The sequence below is a fragment of the Typopeltis vanoorti genome, chromosome 2, assembly GCF_054136105.1.
Source record: "Typopeltis vanoorti isolate ZY-2024b chromosome 2, IOZ_Tvanoo_1.0, whole genome shotgun sequence".
In the NCBI taxonomy this organism is placed as follows: Eukaryota; Metazoa; Arthropoda; class Arachnida; order Uropygi; family Thelyphonidae; genus Typopeltis; species Typopeltis vanoorti.
The window spans coordinates 173,253,610-173,279,288 of record NC_143550.1 but is presented as its reverse complement, the minus strand read 5'-3'; the positions used below and the strand labels follow the sequence as shown (position 1 = coordinate 173,279,288).

The 25,679-nt window shown below is 35.3% G+C and overlaps 1 protein-coding gene across 1 annotated transcript in view; it reads right to left on the bottom strand.

The window, feature by feature from the left end:
• The window catches only part of LOC150109672 (neurobeachin-like protein 1), a 1,254,229-nt gene that overhangs the window by 43,887 nt on the left and 1,184,663 nt on the right, over nucleotides 1-25,679 (bottom strand). The window contains exon 55 of the mRNA XM_090413954.1: nucleotides 19,732-19,848. Coding sequence (XP_090270080.1) covers nucleotides 19,732-19,848 — 117 coding nt within the window. The remainder of the gene's footprint in view (nucleotides 1-19,731; nucleotides 19,849-25,679) is intronic.

Sequence of the window (25,679 nt, the reverse complement as noted above, 5' to 3'; positions counted from 1 at the left end):
TTAAAGTGCTCCAGACATTTTTCAAAAAATTAGGAGTATGCTGGAAAGCGATACTTGCTTACATTTAAGTTTTTCCAAAGACATACCTGTTTCTTTGTCTCCCTGTCAAAACGATTCATTTTTTGTGATTCACTATGAGTAGATTTGGTTGATTGACAAAAACTTGTCAACAGCAGTATCTATAGTTGAAAAGACTGGAATGGTAGTCTAATCATGAGTATCATTGTGCATGTTATATGCAGTCTCTCCATTGTTGAATAAACTCTGTATGTGATTATTAGCATAGGAAAGGTCTTAAATTTTACATGTGCTAATTAATGACTTCCAGATGTCGTGAAGGATCATTCCTTGATGTCTGTTTAATGCAAATTTTGATGACCTCAGAGGACTCTATGAACAACCTATCTAAGAACTTCTCTTCTATGTATACCATGGAGAATGTTTGCCAATTTACTGTACAATATTAGCCAGCATAGGTCGGTTGATTGGTAGAGTCTCTGCTACTAATGGCTTGCAAAAAGTTAAGCAAGTTTGAGTGGTTAGTAGTTGGAAGGGGATAATAGTTCGATGCAGTTGGCACACTCTCCCTCGATGAGTCTTTGGACTCCCTGGAGGTGTCACATGATAATAATATTCATCGAGGATGTGCGCTATGAGCCTGCTTTTTTCTTCAGTTTGTTTTCAATGTCACAAATATGTTCATTGTTGTGGATTTCAAACATCTACCAGTCTGACCTTTGTATATCATGCCACAAGAGCACGGAATCTTGTATACACCCAGATGTTTATAAAATGGAACTTTGTCTTTCGGAAAGTGCAGAAAGCTTCAAAACGTTTTCAACGTTTTGAAGCTTTCTGGTTTGAAGGCCATTTTCTGATGTAGACTACCTTTAATATTTTGGCTATTTTTCTTGGTGCATTGCCAATGTATGGAACAGATACCATGCCTCTGTAATTAATTTCTGTGTTATCACAGGGTGGTTTGTTAGAATATAAAAGTTTCTTTAGTACCTTTTTTTGAGATCCATTTTGGAGGAACTGATGATATAGGATTTCGAAGTTCTTGTTTTTGTTTGATGTCATCATTTTTTAGTATGTTTGAAGCTGTATTTTACATGGTTTTGATTATACCTAATTTGCACATGGAATGAGCTTGCTTGTAGGTACCTACCTGTGTGGGTTTCTTTCCCATAGACTTCTAATGATAATCTTCCAGTAATGTCTAGGAATGGTAATTGTCCAATCTTTTCTACTTCTTATGTGCATTTTATTTTTGGATGTTGATTATTCAGAAAATATAGATAATCTTCTAGGTCTTTCTTTATTTTTCTTTCATTTTAGATTTTTCATAAATTTTCTTCAATGAGTTGATAACTTTACACTGCATGCCATAATATGACATTAATTTACATGTACCTTCTCTGTCAATGCTCTCAAAAGCTTTTTCAAAATCAACAAAGGTGATATAAAGATTTGACTTCCATTCTGTTGAATGTTCGATTATTATTCTGATTGCTGCTATTTGATCTAATAACCTGTTGGTTCTAAATCCTGTTTGTGTTTCTCTAAGTGTTTTGTCTATTTTATTTTTTTAAATTAGTATTGTTGGTGTCGATGCTATCAGATGAAAAGACGTGCTTGGAGAGCTCCTGAAAGACTTGTGATTTTTGTTGATTTATTAAGTGTTTTCTTAGATTTAATTGTGTATTTTTAGTATAGTAGTGTAGTTTTTTTAGTGTAATTATTGTACTACAGCATTTTAATAAGATAACTGCAGAAATATTATTAGTTTTTTATTTATTATTAGTTATTTATTTATATTTATAGCTATTATTTTATTTTATATTATTATTTATTTATATTTATAGCTATTTATTATTTATTATCAGAACTATACAAATACAGATCTAAACCATTTCAATTACGATTAATGAAATTTCTAAACAGAATATGGGAAGAAGGAACTATCTCACAAGAATGGAAGACAGCAATAGTCATAAACATATTCAAAATAGGAAACAGAAAGGATTGCGGAAATTACAGAGGAATATCCTTATTAAATACATGTTATAAAATATATCTAGACATAATTAAAAGAGCACCATGGGGCCGAGGAAATTATTGGAGAAGAACAATGCAGCTTTAGGAAAGGAAGATCTTGCACAGATCCCACATTTACAATCAAACAAATTATAGAAAAAGAATAGAATTTAATCTGCCAATATATATGGCCTTCCTAGATTATAAGAAAGCATATGATCAAATCAACAGAACAAAATTAATCAATATACTGCATGTATATTGATTAATAAAGCAATCAATAAAGCTACACCTCAAACCACAAAAGCAATAGCAAATATAATGGAAGAAAGCTATATCAAAATTAAAATTAATAATGAAACAACCAAAAAAATTAAAACCAATAGAGGTCTCATTCAAGGAAGTGGATTATCACCAATACTCTGCAATATATATATGAAAAAAATTTCAAGAGAATGGAGGAAAAACAAAATCATAGAAATTAAAATAGGAAATACAGAATTAACTAGCCTTCTGTATGCTGACGATCTATTTTTGCTGAAAATGAAGATCAATTACAGAAAAATTTACACGTATTGAACAAAACAATAGAACAGTATGACATGAAAATCTCAATAAATAAAACAAAATCAATAGCATTTCAAGGTAAAGAAATTAAAACATGCAAACTAGTCATCCACAACAAAGTAATAGAACAAGCGAACAAATTTAAATATCTAGGAAATTACATAAGCCCCAATAGAGAAATCAACTTTGCATATAAAAAGCAAAAATTCCTAGCAATCGTTGGAATTTTGAATAGACACTTCAGTATGTTGAAAGTTTATTTTTCACTAGGTTAGACTATGATAAATTTAGTTTAATCCTTTATCCCAGTGAGAGCAAACAAAGTTTGTACCTGAAAATATCTTCAGGACTGAATATAGTGTTGTACTATCTTACCTGGGTAAGTAGTACAACACCAGGCAACTCGTAGCAAAGGTGGAGCAAGATACCGACACTCCTATCCCAGTATCTCCCATAATGCAAAACACATCTCCTTGTGGATATGTATACTGTTATGCATTAAGGGATTGGCCACTACCCAGACTAGTTTCGACCTTTATTGAGGTCTCTTCAGTGGGAGCCAGGCCCAGAGTTGGAGATACCAGGCAGAAGCAGTAGCAAGGTCATCTTTACCTATAGGAGTTGCCAAAAGGTTTGCCACCTTTTTTTTATTAAATTACTTTGGATTTAGAGAAAGATGTTGAAAGTTTATTTTTCACTAGGTTAGACTATGATAAATTTAGTTTAATCCTTTATCCCAGTGAGAGCAAACAAAGTTTGCGCCTGAAAATATCTTCAGGACTGAATATAGTGTTGTACTATCTTACCTGGGTAAGTAGAACAACACCAGGCAACTCGTAGTTGCCAGAGTAATTGGATTAAAAATAAATTAAGAAAAAACAAAAATAATGATGAATCAATATATAAACCATAAAACTGTCAAAGTTGAAAACCATGAAATAGAACAAGTTACTTCATATGCATATTTGGGCCAATTATCCTTTGAGGATTACCAAAGAAAAGAGATTGAACAAAGAATTCACCTTGGATGGATGACTTATGGGAAAATGAGAGACGTATTCAGAAGTGACATCCCTATGAGTCTAAAAAGGAAAGCTTTCGACCAGTGCATACTTCGTGTCCTAACATACGGAGAAAAAACGTGGACTTTAACAGAAGCCCTAAACAAAAAGCCGAGAACAACACAACATCGCATGGAGAGAAGTATGCTAAAAATAACATTAAGAGATAGGAAGACAAATACCTGGATAAGATTTGAAACAAGTGTCATGGATATTGTAAAATACATTAAACAGGCTAAGTGGAGATGGGCTGGCCATATTGCTAGATGCAGTGATGGGAAATGGACTAAAAAACCAACCAAGCGGAGACCAATGGATGAAGCAAGACAAAGAGGAAAACCGAGAAGAAGGTGGAGGGATGAACTGGAACAAATTGCAGGAGTGAGATGAATGGGAGAGGCAGAAAACCGAGTGATCTGGAAAATCATGGAGAAGACCTACGTCCAGCAGTGGACAGAACCAAAATATTGAAGAAGAAGAAGATTATGAGGACAGATTGCAAGTATGTGGATTGCAGACTGTGGTTAACAGGAGAAAGAGGGGTGATATGACAGACGTATATAAACTTTTGAATGGGTGTTAAAGGATATCAACTGATGAAATTTTTCATTATATGGAAGGTGGGGAGAAAGGGTAAGACCTAGGTTTTTCTACCAGAAAGGAGTGAGTGAATGGAATTTTATTTATTTATTTATTTATTTATTCGTATGGAGTTTCCACCCTTTTTCTCCCCCGTCCCTATTGGGGAGAGTTGAGCCCCCCCTTCATGGAGGGTTAAGTATTTATGGCTGTAGATCTGTGCGTGTTCACGGAGCTGGTTTTCCTGCTTGCGGGATGAAAAATGCCAGGTAAACAGTGCAGAAAAAATCCTACTGCCCGTGCCTAAGATCAGCTAACTTGGCTATGCCTGAGGAAGATCCTCAAATTCTCACGTCTTCGACGGGAATCGAACCTGGGACACTCCTTCCCCAGTCATATGGTTGCGAAGTGCAGAGCCACTAGGCTAACTGCACGAAAGTGAATGGAATAATTTGCCCTTAGGGGTAGTGAGTGCATCTAGTGTGAATGAATTTAAGGGAATGTATGATAGCTGGTTTGGGTGATTTATAGCCTCCCTCGATGAGTTCTTGACTTCCTGGAGGTCTCAGATAATAATAATAATTATTATTATTCTTGTTAGTATTTTACCTGTTGTACTTAATATGATATTCCTTCTCAGTTAAAATCAAATTCTTTGGTCTTCTTTATTTGTCAAGAAAATTAAAGAATATGTGGAAGGAAATTGAAACTGGAGTAAAGTGTTTCAAAAGTGAGTGTTAGGTGATGAGAACGCAACAAATACTGACGATAAGGTGGAAAATGAAGTTATAAATGTTGAATGTGCACCGTAAAAATCTAGGAGAACGAAATGGACATTAATAAAGAAATAGTATGCTTAAATATTATTCTTCATAGGACAAAGTGGGAAATTGAAAAATTTCAGTAGCAGAAAGAGTTAAGCAGGGCTGAAAAAAGAAAGAAGCAGGTGATCCAAAGGAATAATAAAGATCGATTGAACAAACAAGAAAAACAAGTTAAGGAGAAAATTATGTATGGAAACTCAATAATCAGGGGAGTACTTATATGACAAACTCATGTTTCCCAAGTGCAAAAAAGGTATGTTGAAGGAAATGATTGTCTTGGTTGGTAAAAATGATTTGAGAGGCTAGAAGTATTCCATGGGGGGAGAATGGAAAGGATTTGTTAGAAGAGACAAAACTGAGGAGCGAGAAGGTGAAGACTGTAAGTCTCTTAACATGCTATGATACAGGTCAACTTAAAAGGAGGGCACTGATAGTAAGTGAGTCTACATGTACATTGTGCAAAAGGAATTATGTAGAATTTGTGGATCTTTGGTCTGTATGATGGAAAGAAGAATTTGTACAATGCTGATGGACTGCATCTAAATAGTTTTGGTGTTAGGTGTTTGGAAAGAGTTTTGTTCATCGAGCATGCTGAAGTGTAAATTCAGGGAAACTTAAGCAATTAGGGTGGAAGCAAGAGAGTTTGTGTGAAGGCACTCATGAAGCGAGTGAGTGTGAGAAGCAAAAATATTGAATAGGGTAGTCAATTCAGAATGTAAAGGTGGGTGTGGGACAAAAGGGATGCTGCAGTTTCTATATACTAATGCTAAAAGTATCAGGAACAAGAGAGAGGAGTTTTTGGCATTGGTCAGTGCAACCTCATCAAAAGTTATAGGTATTAGTAAGATTTGGCTAACAGCAAATGATGTAGTTACAGGGATTGAATGTGAAGGGTTTAGTATTTTCAGGTACGTCAGAGAAGATAGGATGACAGAAGAGTACTGATGATTTATTTATTTATTCGTATGGAGTTTCCTCCCTTTTTCTCCCCCATCCCTATTAGGGCGAGTTGAGCCCCCTCATGGGGATTAAGTATTTATGGCTGTAGATCCGTGTGTGTTCACGGGGCCGGTTTGCCTGCTTGCGAGATGAAAAACACCAGATAAACTGGCAGAAAAACCCTACTGCCCACGCCCAAGACCGGCTAACTTGGCTATGGCTGAGGAAGATCCTCAAATTCCTCACGTCTTCGATAGGAATCAAACCTGGGACACTCCTTCCCCAGTCATATGGTTGCAAAGTGCACAGCCACTGCTAACTGCACGGACAGTACTGATGATGATAACAGATGAATTGCAGCCAAAAAGAATAGGAGACAGGCAGGAGGGTGGCTGTTCATTTGAAGCAATCTGGTGTGAGAATAAGGCCTACAGAAACAATCACTTCCTGGCCTATAGCAACAACCAATATACAGTTGATTGTTGCTATAGGCCAAGGAGTTCCACATGTGATAAGGAAGACATGCATGGTCATATTAATACAATGAGTACAGATTGAGTGATTATTATGGAGGGACTTCAACTATGGAGATGTAGACTGGAAGGAAAGAAATACAATTTATACACCTGCTGAGAGATAATTACTTAATGCAGCATGTGATGGAGGGGGATCCAATACTCTCCCACACATTAGGTTTGGGAGAGTATTGGACCTGGTCACAAGATCAGAAGAGCTATCCATAACCAAGGTGACAACATTGCCTCCAATTGGTGAAAGTGACCATGTAATCTTGACTTGAGAGTTTGAGGAATATTCTATCAAGGAGTATTTGTGGAATGACAAGGCAGATGACAAGGCAGGTGATTATGACATGCTTAGAAAGAAGCTTAAATCTGTATCATGGCTTAAAACATTGCAGGGTAAGGATGTTAGTAGTGCACAGGATATAGTTAAGAATTATCTAGAGCAGGGTTTCTCAAACTGTTCCGCGGAACACTAGTGTTCCGTGGAAGGTGAATAGGTGTTCCGCGAGAAGTTATGAAATTCGTCATTTTAGTTTTCTAAGCATTTTTCATGAATAAATATTTTATAGTAAAAATATTCTGAGGAGAATAATATTCGTGAATATGTCGAAAAGCTCAGACCCAGAACACCTAATAACATCTGTGTATCGTTAATTTTCACACATCGAAACATTTCAACATTTGGGAAAGGGAATAACGCTGTTTATGACGGATCATAAAATTTGCCTGCAAGCAGATTATAACAGTGGTGGCATATCCTCTGTTCTCAAGAATGAAGGAAATGACATCTGTGTAGCAAATGTCAGTGACCAAGCAGCATATTTTTAAACATGGAAGTATTCATGAATTATCGTTAATTTTCACACATTGAAATCTTTCAACAATTGGGAAAGAGAATACCGCCGTTTATGACCGATCATAAAAGTGCCTGCAAGCCGATTACAACAATGGGCGGCGTGTTCTCAAAACTGAACGAAATAACATCTGTGTTGCAAATATCAGTGACAAATCAGCAAGGAAGTATAAAGAAAATTTTTCCACTGAAATTGAAGATCAAGGTAGTCTGTATCCGGTTCTCAAATCTATTACTACTGAATACTTTCTTCGCAAGTTCGTATTGCAGTGTGTAAGTGCTTGTTCTGAAACCGGATTGCCGTGATTTTTTTTAAAGTAATAACAATACAGAGTTAAAATCTGATATGAATAAGAGACAAGGCACTTTGTTTAATTTTGGTATTAAGAAATCTCTTATTGAAGGTGTTTGTGATGGAACAGATAGTGAGTCATCCACCTGATGCCTTCAAAGATCTCCAGGATGTACAAAAGGAGGGGAAAACTACCAGCACACAGGAGAAAAAGTCTGCATTCACTCGTAAGTACTTATAATAATATTATAAATATATTTCGTGATCAGAATGGGATATGTAAATGAAAATGAGCACAAATTAATTTAATGATGTTTGCCTGAATAAACTACGATATGCTACAACATTTCATTAGTCCAGTGATTGATAACTAATTTAAATGTAATTTATATTTGTCAACATGCCACACTGTATACATAAGTGTACTAATACTCTTTATGATTATGCCATAATTAATTATTAATACTTATGTTAATGTATGAACTTTAAAAAAAAATTCGAAAGGTATTTACGAGTAAATTTGTTGGGACCGGGCCCTCGGAAAAAAAAAATATCAGCCAACGCCTTTTTATTCCCGATAGGGAGTAGGCGAGGCGACTTTAAAAAAAAGAATTCTTCTTATTCTTTTAACTAATTTTATAATTAATATCTGATTTATTTTGAACTGTTTAATTTTTGTTACTGAACATTTTATCATATCATTCTTATTACAATTGCTTTTACATTATTTGCGGTTTAGTACTTTTCTTACAAGTATTGTTACAATTCATATTTACTTTTGTGTGTTGCAGTCTTTTTTTACTATTTTGCATTATTCATTTACTTTTATATTATTCGACACATTTCTTATTTATAATCTTATTGTTTTTCATGCTAAAGTTACCTTTACAACAAAATTCTATTTGTTTTTATTATAGCTCTGACAAATATTGGAATTTGAATATTATTGAAAAAATACCCATGGATTCTTGTTTAAAGACAGGAACTTTAACACAAGGAGGAACAAGTACTTCTGCTGACACATCTACTCGTATGATTGGAGAAGATATGAAATTGAAAACAGTGGTTTCTTCAAAAGCTAATATTAAAGAACAAGAGTCATCTAAGAACAGACCAAAACAGAAGTACCATGAAAGTTATTTAAATTATGGATTTATTGACAATACACATGCTCCTGATGTTTTATGTAATAAAATACTAGTAAACAGGGCTCCAGCTAAATTTCGTAGGCACTTCGAAACGAAACACACTGATTACAAAGGAACAGATATACATTTTTTTAAGAGACGAAGTGACTCGCTAGAAAAATCTAATCTTCAAATGGCTACAATTGCTACAACTGAAAATGCAACAGAGGCGTATTTTCGCGTGAGTTACCACATTGCACTTCATGGTGAAGCTCATACAATTGGTGAGACGTTCATTAAGCCTTGTATGAAAGACATTGTATCATGCATGTTAAAAGAGCAGGTTGCTAAAAAATAGATGCAGTACAATTATCAAATGATACTGTTTCACGCCGTATCAAAGATCTTTCTGTTGACATAGAAATAGAGCTAATTCATCGACTTGGGCTGCAGTGAATATTCATTGCAAATGGATGAATCTACAGATGTCGCAGGACTCGCTGTATTACTAGTGTTTGTTCGTTACATATTTGATAAAAGTATTGAAGAAGATTTACTCATGTGCGAATATCTACAAGAAAAAACTACCGGAGAAGATATATTCAACTGTATTAATAATTATATTACAAAACAGGAAATCGGTTGGGAGAAGTATATTGATATTTGTACAGATGGTGCTCAAGCAATGGTAGGAAAGATGAAGGGAGTTGCAACACGTATCCTGCAAGTAGCTACAAGAGCCACCAAAAGTCATTGTGTTTTGCATAGACAAGCACTAGTAACAAAAAAGAATTCGTACATATTTAAAAACTATTTTGGATGAAGCCGAAAAAATGATTACTATGTAAAATGTCGACCACTTCAATCCAGATTATTTAAAACTTTGTCGATGAAATGGGTAGTGCACAATAATGCACTTTTATTACATACTGAAGTGAGGTGGCTAGCCAGAGGAAAAGCATTATTGAGGCTTTTTGAACTTTGTAGTGAGTTAATGGTCTTCTTGATGTCACATAATTTAGGACAAAATTTTATTGAATTATTAAGAAATTCTTCATGGTCTTGCATATGTTTCTTGCGATCTGGCAGATATTTTTACAAAGTACAATGAAATTAACTTATCATTACAAGGAAAGAATATTACAATTTTTAATACAAGAGATAAAATTGCATCTTTTGATAGGAAGTTGCAATTCTGGATTTCTACAGTTGAACAGAATAATTTTGATTGTTTTCCCACCTTGCATGAATTTTTGACTGAAATAAATTCTAAAGTAAATGAAGAAGTATCTAACGTAATTTTAGAACACTTGCATGACTTGCAATCAACCCTTTTGCAATATTTTCCAAAATCCAGTGAGGACAATTCCTGGGTTCTGAATCCATTTACAGTGACAGCTAAGCCAGCAGGCTTCAGCGCAAGTGACTATGAAAATCTAATTGACTTAATTAGTGACTCTGATTTAAAACAAAAATACAAGGAACTGCCAATAAATGATTTCTGGACAAGCGTATTAAAATTAGCTATTTTTGTTTTACTTCCTTTTACAACGATATATTTATGCGAGGCAGGATTTTCATATTATGCTGAAACCAAATCAAAGTCCAGGAACAGATTCGACGCTACGAGTAGATGTGTCACCAAATATGAGAATTCAACTTTCTAATATTGTGCCTGATATCAAAAGAATTTGTAATTCAAAGACCTAAAAACATTGGAGTCATTAAGAACTTAATTTGCAATATACGTTTTACTATTTTTAGGTGTTTTGTTTTTACTAATTAAAATTTGACAATAAATGATTGTTTTTTCTTAACGCTTAGATTTACTCGTTTATTTTATTTATATTTACCTAACCTACAAAACCAGCACACAGGAGAAAGTCTGCATTCACTCGTAAATACTTATATTATAAATTTTTGGTGAACAGAATGGGATATGTCAATGAAAATCAGCACAAATTAATTTAATGATGGTTTAATTGATGTTTAATTAATTATTAATTAATAGTTAATTATCGATCATTAATAATTATCAATGATTAATAATTAATTATCAATCATTAATAATTATCAATAATTGGTAATTAATTATCAATTAATAATTAACAAATAAATAAGCTAAATTACCTATCAATTATTATTTAACAATAAAAGAAGCTAAATTACCAATTAATTATTAATTAATACATTACAAAATAACCAAGGTGTTCCTTGAACATTTCAGGATTTGTGAAGTGTTCCGTCGTAGAAAATGTTTGAGAAACCCTGATCTAGAGGAAGACGTATTAAATTGTATACCTAGCATAAGGAGGGTTCATCAGGTAGGAATTAAATGGATGAGTAGTATCATTAAGCATGAGCTGCAGAAGAAGAAAAAGCTGTGGAGATATATAAACAGAAAGGTGACCAGCATGGCAAGGAAAGCAAAACCAGATTATGAGGAGAATCTAGCCAAGCAAGTCAAAGGAAATCCCAAAGAGTTCTTTGGGATTTTGAACTATTGAAGAACACATTAACAGTAGAGATAAGGAAGTTATTCCACTTCTTTGATACATACACATCTGGATTACTGTGCTGAAGTCTGGTCCCCTGAGTTTCTTGGGGATGAGGAGTAGGTTCAGTGGTGAGTGAACAAGATGGTGAATGGACTGTGGAATGTTCCCTATGAGGATAGATTGAGGGTATGTGGATTGCAGAATTTGATTGATAGGAGAAAAAAAGGAGATATCATAGAAACATTTAAGTTAATTAAAGGGTTTTATAGGATAGATGCCAGGAAATGTTTTAGCACTTGGCTAGAGGGAGCAAAACAAGAGGTCATTCCTGGAAGTTGAATAAAAGTGTGGTTAGTAGAAGTGCGAGGACTATATCTTTTATTTGGAGAGTTGTGAACGAGTGGAATGGGTCCAGAGTCAGTTGTGAGTACTTTGTCTGTTAATGGGTTCAAGGAGAGGTATAATAGATTGAGGTGGATAGATTGGGTCTCCTTCAATGAGTTTCTAGACTCCATGGAGGTGCCCAAAATAATAATAATAATAATAGTATCCATAACTTGTTTCAAAGAAGTTTAAAATGGGTTGTAACCAGTAGTTAAAGTGGAGAGGTCAGGGATCAGGGCTGGGTTACTAACAGTAAGCATCAACCATTAACCTACTCGTTCCATGTTTATGGAAGTCAGCATGGAATTGTTAAGAGGAGGATGTGTTTTAGAATTCATTTATATATGACAATGGGAGAGGTGATAGATTTACTGGATATAGAAGATAAGATGTGCATAAAGTGATATATTTGAATTTTGTAAAAGCCTTTTGACAACATGTTGTGTTAATAGATTTTCATTTATACTGAAGAAAATGGTGTTGGATAATAGATTAATGAGCTGGATAAAAGACTACTGCCTGAACGGTATCAGCAAATAATTGTTTAAATTATCTCTGGTGTGCTTAAGGGTCAAAGCTGTATAGCTGAGAGGAGAACTCCACATAGCCTTTAAAGGAATGCGAAGAACCGACCAGGGCTTTTGACCTAATGTCCAATCCTCACCTTCTCGTGGTGCACCCTGTTGAGTATCTACTTGGATACTGAACGAACGAGGATGGGCTGGCAATTTGGGATTTAGCCGACCAAATTGTATTCTTATTGGTTAAACCAAAATAAAAAATGATGGTACAACATGACAAAATTTCACGCCAGCTGGGGCGTCGCCCGGTTAAACAAGGCCCCTGTTGTTTTCGCCAGGGAACCAGGGCAAACAGCGATAAGTCAGCTACTGGAACAAATCTGAAAACAAACCCCAACTCAACATCACCAGAGTTAAAGATCGGTACTATCAACGTAAGAAGCCTGAATGGCAAAGAAATGGAGCTGAGGAATTTGATAAGTACCAGATCGACATAATAGTGGTGACTGAAACAAAAAAGACAAAAACTGGTGAGATCTTTCTGAGAAATAAATACAAAATGTTATATTCAGGCAATAACAATCAAGGAAAAGAAGGAGTAGCTATAGTATTCAACACAAAATATGAGGCTAATCTTCTTGAATGGCAGGCAGTCTCAAGTAGAGTGATGTAGGCAAATATCAAAATGGGGAACTTGATAATGAGTTATTTGTGCCTATGGTCCCACAGAAGGCTCTACTAAGGTAGAAGTGGAGGAATTTTTTGAGGCTCTAGAGAAAGCTACTGACACAGGGAAAAAGAAAAGGTTGGTTCTTGTTGGGGATCTAAATAGCAGAGTAGGAAGTGATTGTCAGACATACAAAAATGTTTTGGGAAAATTTGGAGAAAAGAGCAAAGCTAATAATAATGGCAAATACCTGTTGGATTTCTGCTCAGGAGATGGACTGGTTATTACTAACACCATGTTCCAACATAAAAAATGTGCACAAATTCACATGGAGAGAAGAGACAAGGAATAAGAAAAGTCTCACTGACTATGTTATTGTTGATAGTGATGTTTTTTCCCTGGTGCAGGACACCAGAGTACAGAGGATTTGAAATTGGAAGTGATCACTATTTAGTCTTGAGCAGGATAAAATTGAATTTCATACTGAAAAGAATAACATGTAAGAAAGTTTTAAAGCGAATAAAAGTTGAGCAGCTCTCAAATGTGAACTGTAGACTAAAATACACAAAGATTATTGAAGAAAAAATGAAAGAGTTCGAGAACAGGAATCAAACCTTGGAGATTCAGTGGCAAACTCTGAAGAAAACATTGACTGATTCTGCCAGAGAGGCATGTGGTGAGGTTGTCTGCAAAGATAAAAAAATCAGAACTCCCTGGTGGATACAGGAAGTTAAAGAGGCAGTGAAGGAAAAGAAGAAAGCATATCAAAAGTTCTTCGCAAATAAGTCAGCTTGTGCTCTTAGAGAATATAGAGACAAATGCAAGAATGCTAAAAACTGTGTAAAACTAGCCAAGCAAAAGTCATGGGAGGACTTTGGCAAGAATACAGAAAATAAATACCAAGAAGGTGGCAAAATATTCTGGAGGTTGTTGAAGAAGCTTAGGAATGGAGGAAAGAGTGCTGTAAAAGGAGTTAGAGATGATAAAGGTGACATGAAAATGGCAGAAAAAGATATCCTTGAAATATGGATAATTACTTTGAAAAACTGCTAAATGAAACAAGCAGTGATGACAGCACAGTGGTAAAAAACACTCAACAGGCATGCAGTCAGGAATACATATCCATACTTGAAGTAGAAAAAGCCATCAAAGGCTTGAAATGTGGAAAGGCAGCAGGAGTAGACGATATTCGACCAGAAATGCTGAAGTATGGTGGAATAAGAGTCTTACAGTGGCTGCACTGCATAGTTCAGAAAGCCTGGACAGAGGGACGAATTCCCGATGATTGGAGTAGAGCTCTCATAGTACCCATATATAAAAAGGGAAATAAAATTGAATGTGAGAATTACAGAGGTATTTCCCTACTGAGTGTTCATGGCAAGATCTATGCAAGTATACTTGAGAAACGGTTGAGAAGAATTGTGGAAGAAAAACTTGGCGAAGAACAAGCTGGATTCAGGCCAAACAGAGGCTGTCAGGATCAGATCTTCACTTTACGACGAAAATAGTTGAGAAAGCATGGGAATATAACAAAGATCTGTATTTAAGTTTTGTCAATTTGGAAAAGGCATATGATAAGGTGTCAAGAGACAAGCTATTCAATACGCTGCAGTTATATGGTGTCAATGGGGCATTATATCAAGCAATACTTAGTCTTTATTTGAGTTGTAAGTTAGAACTGAAGGAAGTACAGGAAGATGGTTTAATGTTAAATCTGGTGTGAGACAAGGATGTACGTTATCCCCTCTGTTATTCATTATCTATATGGATCACATTATGAAGGAAAGTGGTATTAAACATGATATCAAAATTGGAGATGTTAATGTCAGGTCTTTGCTTTATGCAGATGATGTTATACTTCTAAATAAATCCGCTACAAGTCTCCAAGATTCTCTGACTAAATTGAATAGTTATTGTAATAGATATGGTATGAAGGTCAGCAATAAAAAGACAAAGACAATGAAAATAGACAGAATCATTGAAAATGTCAACTGTGTTGTGAATGGAGAACCTGTGGAACAAGTAAAACATTTCAGCTACTTAGGCACGATTTTTACTGAAGATGGTAAATTAAATACAGAAATAGACAACAGAATCAGCAAAGCTGGTATGGTGGGAAGTCAATTGAATAAATTCATATGGAATAAGAGAGAAATTAGTCGGAACACTAAATTAACTGTATACAAGACAGTGTTCAAACCAGTTTTAACTTATGGATCTAAGAGCTGGGTCAGAAGTTAAACACTTGACCAAAGACTAGAGACCGCAGATATGAGAGTTCTGAGAAAGATTATAGGCGTGAACATATGACATCAATGGCAATATCATATTAAAAATGAGGATATTAGGAAAGAATTTGACATTGTCAGCATTCAGGAATGCGTTAGCAGAGCTAATCTCAGGTGGTATGGTCACCTAAACAGAATGGGCGAGGAAAGATTAGCAAAACAAGTGTTCTCTGCCAGGTTGGCAGCAAAACGACCAAGAGGAAGACCAAGATATAGGTGGATTGATACGGTACAAAGTGCCTTAGACAATAGAAATATAAGATCTGATAATGTTGGAGTCTTGACAAGTAACAGACTGATTTGGAGGAAAATTGTAGATAGGAAGTTAGTAATGATATAATTTTTTCATGTAGTACTATCATATCCTGTACACCCCTTGTGGATACATGGCAGGAATTTGATGATGATGATAAATTATCTCTTTTGAGATAATCTTAATTTGGGGAGGGGAGAATATGCAAGTTGTTTGTAGATGATGAAAAGCTGCAGAAAACTGTGAGGAACAGAAACAGAAACTGATGTTGTTGTGCTTTAGGATTTGAATATACTGCCTGTGAAAGCAGACAAGTTGTGATATCGTTTCAATGTTGTAGAGTGTAGGGTACATTTTGAAAGACAAGAGTGAAACTATATATATTTTTTGGTTGTAAAATATTAAAACATATAAGACTTATTTATTGTTAAACTGACCATAGATTTTTAATTCGTATGTATGTTTGTACAATATTGCCTACTGGTTTCGCTAGTAACTGACTAGCTTTCTCAAGGCTTGCACAGTACAAAAAAAAAATGATAAATGCAAAAAAGGTTTAAGAATACAAAAAACGTTAGTACCTGTTAGGTAGCTAAGGTAACATGTTCGCGTGACATGTCTGTATGAAATTGTGACTTTCTACTCAGTATCATGAACACACGTTACATGCAAACACGTAATATGATTATTCGCGTATTGTAGTTCTGTTGAACTGAGAGAATTAATTAGATTTTTCCAAGTATCGTTCAGTATGACCCCTTGATTTCTATTTAGGTTGCTGCCTGTACATAGCACTACTGCTGCTTCTTTAAATAATCGATGTCTGTAATCTTCGTCTACGTAGGGCATAGAGCTGTTATTCCAGTCTATTGCGTGGTTCGACGTTGAAAAGAGATGTGCTAACCCGGAGGTGATTGTTCTGTTGTGATTTAGATCGCCAACATGTTCTTTCTGTCTTATTTCCATGCTTCGCGAAGTTTGTCCAATGTAGGAAAGACCGCACGTACATGAAATATTATACACACCTGGATATTTACAAAATGGAACACTGTCTTTAGGAGATCTTAGAATCTGTCTGATGCTAGTAGTTGGTTTAAATACAACCCTGATGTTATGGGCCTTTAACAATCTCGCAATTTTGGTGGAAATTGAACCCATAAAGGGGATGACTGCTGTTGAAATCTGCTGGGAGACTGTTCTTTCTTGTTGGTTATCTTTATATAGAAATTTGTTGATGATGTTTCGAGGATAACCATGGGGCACCTACAGTGCATAAGGAAGAAGTGCCACTTCGTCCGATTGTGGATGGCAGGTCCTCTCCCACTTACCTACTGGCTAAGCACCTAGCGAACTTACTTAAGGGAAAAATTAGACAAACAGAATCATACATAAAAAATTCTCACCACTTTGTTGACAAACTCAAAAATGTGAAGATAACACAAACAGACATAATGGCCAATCTAGACGTAGTATCTTTATTCACAAATGTACCAGTAGAAGAAGTCATGAACATTATCAACGATCTCTTTCCTGCTGATATTACAAAGATGTTCAAGCACTGCCTACAATCAAATTTCTTCCAAGTTAACAACAAGGTATACAAACAATTAGAAGGCCTAGCCATGTGCAGACCTTTTCATGGAGAAATTTGAAAATGAAATCTTCACCAACATTACTATTAAACCTTCAATATGGTGGAGATATGTAGATGATATCTTCATCATATGGCAGGACAACATGGAGAACCTACATATGTTTGTCAATAGAATCAACTCACTCCACAATAAAATCAAATTTACTCTAGAAGTAGAAAACAATGAACAGCTACATTTCTTGGACATACTAGTTAAGACACGGTAACAATTTCAAACTGTCCATTTACAAAAAACCAACGGACACTGGACGATATCTACATTACTCTTCAAACCATCATAGGTCACATAAACAGAGCATCATCCACATGTTGAGAAATCAACAAATTTCTATCAAGAAAGAACAGGCTCCCAGCAAATTTCAACAGCAGTCATCCCCTTTATGGGTTCAATTTCCATCAAAATTGCAAGATTGTTAACAGCCCATAACATCAATGTTGTATTTAAACCAACTACTAGCATCAGACAGGTTCTAAGATCTCCTAAAGACAGTGTTCCATTTTATAAATATCCAGGTGTGTATAATATTCCATGTACGTGCGGTCTTTCCTACATTGGACAAACTTCGAAAAGCCTGGAAATAAGACAGAAAGAACATGTTGGCGATGTAAATCACAACAGAATGATCACCTCCCGGTTAGCACATCACTTTTCAATGTCGAACCACACGATAGACTGGAATAACAGCTCTATGCCCTACATAGACAAGATTACAGACATCGATTATTTAAAGAAGCAGCAGTAGTGCTATGTACAGGCAGCAACCTAAACAGAAATCAAGGGGCCATACTGAATGATACTTGAAAAAATCTAATTAATTCCCTCAGTTCAACAGAACTACAATACGCGAATAATCATATTATGCATTTGCATGTAACGCGTGTTCATGATACTGAGTAGAAAGTCACAATTTCCTACAGACATGTCACGCGAACATGTTACCTTAGCTACCTAACAGGTACTAACGTTTTTTGTATTCTTAAACTTTTTTTGCATTTAAACTTTTTTTTTTGTACTGTGCAAGCCTTGAGAAAGCTAGTCAGTTACTAGCGAAACCGGTAGACAATATTGTACGAACATATGTATGAATTAAAAATCTATGGTCAGTTTAACAATAAGTCTTATATGTTTTAACAAGGGTGAAACGTTAATAAGAATTTGATCTTTGACAATGTAAAAACAGGACTGTAGCATTGGTGTACAATTTTTTTTTTTTTTTTTTTTTTTTTCCACAAGAGATTTGGGCCAGTAAAGTAGTGATACCATGGCAGGAAACCCATAACTTTTGCTTTTTTTTTTTTTTTTTTCAATTTGATAGCACCAGCAACCCTTTCACATATCACACTTGTCACCTGTTAGATCATTAAACATCACACTCTTCTCATGCACAACTCATATAATTTAATCACCACAAAATATTCTATCCTTATCCCCCCCCCCCCCCACCTTTCACTCTTTCACACTCTGCTTTTTCTCTCCTTGCATTTCCCCCTTCTTTCACTTCTGTGTCATACCACCAGCCCGGCATTTTTACAATCATTCAATGTCACATTTTATTCTATAGAGTACTTGAATGCCAGATAAATTCTCTCTCTCTGATTATTATCTGGTCATTCTCTTAATATTCTATTGTTTCATTCTTGTTGTCATTCTTAATGCGTGCAACATCAATCAACCTGGCTGTTCCAAATCACATTTTCTTGCATTTCATCATTCAACTTGCCACTATCATTCTTACTTTCTCCCCACACTTCTGCCACAATTTGGTCTCAAAACATTTATGATAAACATGCTCACCAGTTTCGTTCTCTTTACACAAATCTTTCATTCGACAATGAGAATACATTTAACACTTGTGACTAACAAAATCGAGTAAGTTGTTAAGATCTATAATATATACACATAGCAAAAATAAAAACTTTTAAAACCAAGCAAAAGCAAGTAAATGACTCTTGCAAAGAAACACTCAAATATAATAATCCAGAAAAAAAATCAATTATTGATAAATATTTAAAAAAAAAAAAAAAAAAACTCTATCTTTTGGCTCCAAAATCTTGATATGTAGCACCTTATGCCCTTTCCTGAATGTAATCCTCTCTTTTTCACTTGATAACTAGGCATATGCAAGAAACGTGAGTTATTAAAGGAATTTTAGGAGAGATGTAGAAGAAAGTTTTTAACAAATGAGCTGACAGAGAACAGAGTTACTCCCTTGAAAGTTGTGCACTCGTGTTAGATTTATTGCTTGCAGAGAAATTTCAATGGGAACAGATTACCAGAGGTGGGTGTGAGTAGTGTCAGCAAATTTGCTTAAGCAAAGATGTGAATAATTACTAGTGTAGGTCTCCTGTGATGAGATTTCTGACTCCATGGAAATGTTCTGATAACAATAATATAATAATAATTGCTTCTGATAGATAAAAAAAAAAATTGCTTTGTACATTTCACTTTGGGTGTTTGATCACTTCCACCATAGTGACTTTTGAACTGAACCATCTTTCCAAGATTATTTCAAATTTACTTTTGAAACGAAATACTATGAGTGAACAAGCAAACTGCAACTACCAAAAAGGAAAAGGGAAAAATAATCTAACAATGTATTAATGTTTATAATTAAAATAAACTTTTTTTAATTCCCAAAAATAAAACAAAATCAACTTACCCTAGAGGCAGACACTGCCATGTCAAGTTCAGTGCTTATAATCACACAAGTAACTTCATCATCATGGCCATATAATATCTGGAGTGGTTTGCTTGATATAATTGATGACACTCCTCCCTGTGTTGGATAGAAAGTATTACTATTATTATTACTATTATTACGGGCAACTCCAGGGAGTCATTGGACTCATCGAGGGAGGCCCCAAATCATATTCATCACAACTATTTGACATTCATACAGTATCTATCATACCTCGCCTTAAACTCATTCACTGTCACAGCATCCACCACAGACTCAGGGAGCGCATTCCACTCATTCACTACTCTAAAAGTAAAGAACCCAGCTCTAACACCTTTACTAACCACACTTTTGCCCAGTTTCCATGGATGTCCCCTAGTCCTCCCAAAACCAGCCCTGTTCTCAAAAATATCTTCTGAATTAATTTTATAGAAACCCTTCAGTAATTTGAATGTCTCAATCATATCTCCCCTCCTCCGCCTATCAACCAATTTTTGCAACCCACAAATCCTCAACCTGTTCTCATACGGTTCATTCCACAGACCTGCTATCATCTTGGTCACTCGCCTCTGGATCCTCTCCACCTCCTCCCCATCAAGAAGAAACCTAGGTGACCAAATCTGAGCACAGTAGTCTAGATGGGGTCTTATCAAGGCTCGATACAGAGGAACAATAACCTGCTTGTCTCTGCTTGTCATCGTATTCTTCAGTTTTATCAGTTTTGTTACAACATCCACTATTAGTGTACTAATAATGAAAAACCAAGCTAAGTTTATTATTCATTATATGTTATAATCATTTGCATCAGCCACAGAAACTAGGAAATAAATCAGAAATTAAAAAAAAAAGTATTAAATCTTGTGATCTGGATATCACTGAATAATGTTCATATGTGCATGCACGTGAGGAGAGTTATAAGTGGTAGTAGGCATAGTGGAAGGGATAGGTGAAATAAGTGCTTCTGGAGAAAATTCACTTGAATTAATGAAGTATTAATAAAAAATGTCAGATTCTGATCATGGTCAATTTTGACATCACTTCATATTTTATCAATGTATTTATAACAGAGATTCATGACATTATTAAGCTATATTTTCCTGATGATATTTTTGAATTATTCGGATGTGCCATTTATTGTTTTTTTTCATGGAAAGGAAAAATATACAAACAGCTAGATGGGACTGCAATAGGTTTCCCTTTCCCTCCAGCTAGCTTTCTATATAGAACTGGAAAACTAAGTACTCAAATGCAGCTACACATTAAACAGAAATTTGGCTATGCTATGTAGATGATATGTTTGCTATTTAGCCTAATGGCCTAGACATATTCAATATATTCTTAGCAGATTAAATAACCAACATATAAAAATACACTTAAAGAAAGAAAGTAACAATTGTCCCCTTTCCAGACACCGGTGACACAACTGCCAAATGGTTCATTACCCTTTTCTGTTTATAGAAAAGTCATATACAGGAAGGTATTTACATAATCATTCCACCACCCAGCCCAATGGTATGGCATGCTTAAATCACTTGGAAACAGAGTCAGCCACGACAGTTAGTTCGAATGATGAATGAAATTAAGCTGTATCCTCATAACACATTTTCATCTAATGGCAACAACACTTATAAAACATAAAATACAGCATGCACCCCCCCCCCCCCATCTTCTGCAACTAACATACAAATCACAAGACATCTATTCTCATCCATTGTGTTCAGGATACATCAGAAAATACAGCTAAGGTTCTCCACAAATATAATCTCCATGTTGCTTTCAAACCATGCTTTCAGCTGGTCATCTTCATCCAATCTCCTAAGTAGGAAATTCATCATTTGCACATCCTGCAGGTCTGAGAGACTATATATCATCACTGGCTATGAAGCACTATTCCACCCTCAACAAGTGTGGCTGCTGAATTTGCCAAAGGTCTGGGTCAGTCATTCTCAAAACAAATATATTGCCTGACTTCTCCAAATAAACTTTATTGTTATGTCACCCCTAGAGGACACGTTGTTAGGACATTGGTTCATTTTTCAGTTACAACTTGGTTATTTCTAATTTAGATTTAGATTCAGACAGCACTTAACTTAGAAAAAAAAAATCAAGTGCTGCCTGCTTGCCACAGTTGTAATATGTGGTCTGATGATGCTAGTTCAAAACCAGAGAAATAATAATAAGTAAAATAAATAAATTATTTAATTTTATGAATAATCTACAACTAGACATTTAAGCATAAACAAGTACGTACTTAATGTTCCATTTGTAACAGAAGTTCACATGTAACTAATCCTTTTAAATAATTACATTTGATTTTTCCTTCTTAATAGTGTCACAAGAGAGGATGGGAATTTTTTTTTTTTTTTTTTTTTTGTTTATTTCATCCAATAAGCATTGTAAATGAATGTTACTTATCCTATTCACGCCTCATGGCATATAAGACTGAGATCTGTTTCTTTCAGATATCTCTGTCTTGGGCCACCAATTCAGCTTCTCTTCAGCTCTTCCAGCCAGCCATTTTTCTTTCCTTTTCTGTCATTCTCTTTCAAGTTAGTTTAGGCTCACCCTTTTACTTTTTCTCCCAGAATCCATTTCAAAGCTACTTTTGGAATCTCTCTGCTATCTTCTCAGTATGTGTTTAGTACACTTTGATCTGCATTTTTTTAAAATTTCACTGGCAATGCTTTTTTTTTTTGCTCAGTTTATTTATATAACCCTTATTTCTTATACATTGGGGCCCAAATATTTGTAATATTTTATGCAAAAACTTTCTACTTAATTTAGCTTCCAGTGGTTCAGTTAATTTCCATGCTTCTCATGCATATAATAGTACAGCCACAATACTGCTATTGAAAATCTTTATTTAGCTTTTATTATAATATCTGGATGATTTCCATAAATCATTCAATTTTCTGAAAGCAGTATTTGTTTTTATCAATTGTTGCATTATATTCCTGTCAGTTCCATCTTCAGTATTAATATGAACTCTCTCACGTATGTAAATTTCTTAACTTCTGCATTTTGATCAATTCTATTTTCTTTGTGGCAATAGCTGTTCTATTTTGATTACTCATATTTATTTTAAGACTAATCTTTTCAGCTGTTTTATACAATGCTTCCGATTTTGCTTGTATATGGGTGTATTTTGATGCCATCAAATTCATAATCTAGATCTTCCAGCTGATATAACATTCTGCTCTAATTCCTCTTCTTACACCTGCAACTTTTCTCATAATCAAATCAATAACTATGTTAAACAGTAAATCAGACATTACACAACCCACAAATTAAAGATGCCAAGAAACTGTGTGTTGAGGCTTAAGTGCTGTGCAGAATTCATGTTGGAGGTTTAATGGAATAATTATCAGCACTGAGAAAGGATTACAAATAATTTTAATACTTCCAATATTTCATCTCTGTCACAGAGACATCTTCAGGGATTACAAAAAACTTTTTGTAACAACACACACACACACACAAAAGCAATACAGTAGTGAATGAAACTAAAGTCCTATCTAGGTGGTGTGCCCTCTATGGGCATTTGCAGGTGGCCTAGGATGTAAAGAGGGATCTCTAATAATTAATGTTTCCCAAATTTTGGGAAGTTTAATGCAATCGTATTTGTTTAAATTAGGTCAATTCCTGAGTGCCGATGCAGATTGGCATTCCTGATTGCCGATGCAAAAAACAGTCTTTCTCTTTTGAATTTACTATGGTGGAGCATGGTCATTTATTTCCAGGAGATCCTCTGGGTAGTATCCAAAACATGGTCTGCAAGGTCAGATTGACCATAATCATGTTTGCAGATGTATGATCTGAGTTCTTCTAACCGGATGGATGCTGACCTGTCTGTCTGTCTGAAGTAAGCCAGTTCACAGGCCCAAGGTACTCTATATACTCCAGGCACTGAGAGAGGAGGGAACTGGTCTTTGGTGGAACGGATAAGCATAGCAAGTTTACGGTAGGGCTTAAAAGCTGTATGGAGGTTGTACTTTTTTAATGATCTGGGTATTTTTTCTGATGTACCACAGATGTAAGGTATGATGATGGCATTTCTGTAGTCCTTCTGAAGAGGTGGTCGGGGAATGGGGAAGGATTTGATTATTTTTTTAATCCTGAAGTTACTGTAACAATATCTTAAGATATGTAGATGATGTGTTTTCTATTTGGCCTCATGGTCCAGACACATTAGATTCCTTCCTCAGTCACCTCAATAGTCTACATCCAAGAATACAGTTTACGATGGAAAAGGAAAATAACAATAGTTTACCCTTCCTGGACACCTTAGTAACACGCCTTCCTAATGGTAACTTTTCTTTCTTGGTATATAGAAAACCTACTCATACAGGCAGATACATTCACAAACTCCCCCACCACCACCCCTCTCAGCAATATGGCATTATTAAAACTCTAACCATAGAGCCCACAATCTTTGTTCCAGTGAAACTGCCCTTTCAACTGAACTCACACACATACACAACACCTTTCTTTCCAATGGCTACAATGACTTCAGGATTAAAAAAATAATCAAATCCTTCCCCATTCACCGACCACCTCTTCAGAAGGACTATAGAAATGCCATCACCATACCTTACATCCATGGTACATCAGAAAAATAGCCAGATCATTAAAAAAGTACAACCTCCATACAGCAGCTTTTAAGCCCTACCGTAAACTTGCTACCCTTATCCGTTCCACCAAAGACCAGCTCCCTCCTCTCTCAAGTACCTTGTGCCTGTAAACTGGTTTACTTCGGACAGACAGGCAGGTCAGCATCCATTAGGATAGAAGAACACAGATCTTACATCTGCAAACATGATTATGGTCAATTTGGCCTTGCAGACCATGTTTTGGATACTACCCACAGGATCTCCTGGAAAAAAAATGACCATGCTCCACCATAGTAAATTCAAAAGAAAATGGCTGTTTTTTGAATCTGATTCGGCACTCAGGAATCAACCTAATTTAAACAAATATGGTTGCGTTGTATTAAACTTCCCAAAATTTGGGAAACATTAATTATTAGAAATCCCTCTTTACATCCTGGGCCACCTGCAAATGCCCATAGATAGGACTTTAGTTTCACTGACTACTATATTGCTTTTGTGTGTGTGTGTGTATGTGTGTTGTTACAAAAGTTTTTTGTAATCCCTGAAGATGTCTCTGTGACAGAGACGAAATATTGAAAGTATTAAAATTATTTTTAATCCTTTCTCAGTGCTGATAATTATTTCATTAAACCTCCAACATGAATGCCAAGAAACTATATGCTTAGTTTAATCCTTTATCCAAGTGTAAGCAAACAAAGTTTGCATGTGAAGTATCTTCATGAATAGGCAACTTGTATATAGAGGTGGCTCACTTCATATCAGTTGCCTTAGTATCCCATAATGCAAAACACACACACATCCTTTAGGGTGTGTATAATGCTATATATTATGGGAAGGTCTACTACCCAGAGCAGTTTCAATCTTACCGAGGTATGTCAAGGTGCAGAAATACCTCTCCAAAAATCTGAGTGATCTACAAGATTACTCTAAATCTCACTGAGTGATCCCAAAGGGTCACTACTACACTCATTACTTGAAGACAGAAAACTCGGCAGTGGTTCCAGCCAGTGATAGGCAAAAATCCACCAGCGAATAGATCCTCTCTACTTCCCAGGAGGCAAAACCAATGATGAGCATGAATAAATGTCATCAGTGGGAGCCAGACACAGAAGAGATACCAAGGTTGAAGTAAGTAATGCAGAATTCATGTATTTTCCATATATAATAAGTGAAAAGGTGTATCACCTTATTATTAAATTACAGTACTCTGATAAGAGATAGATGTTGAAAGATTTTTTACTTGGTTAAACTAGAAATTAAAGATACCGAGAAATTATATTCTTGGTTTAATTTTTATATGAGTGGAAGCAAACAAAGTTT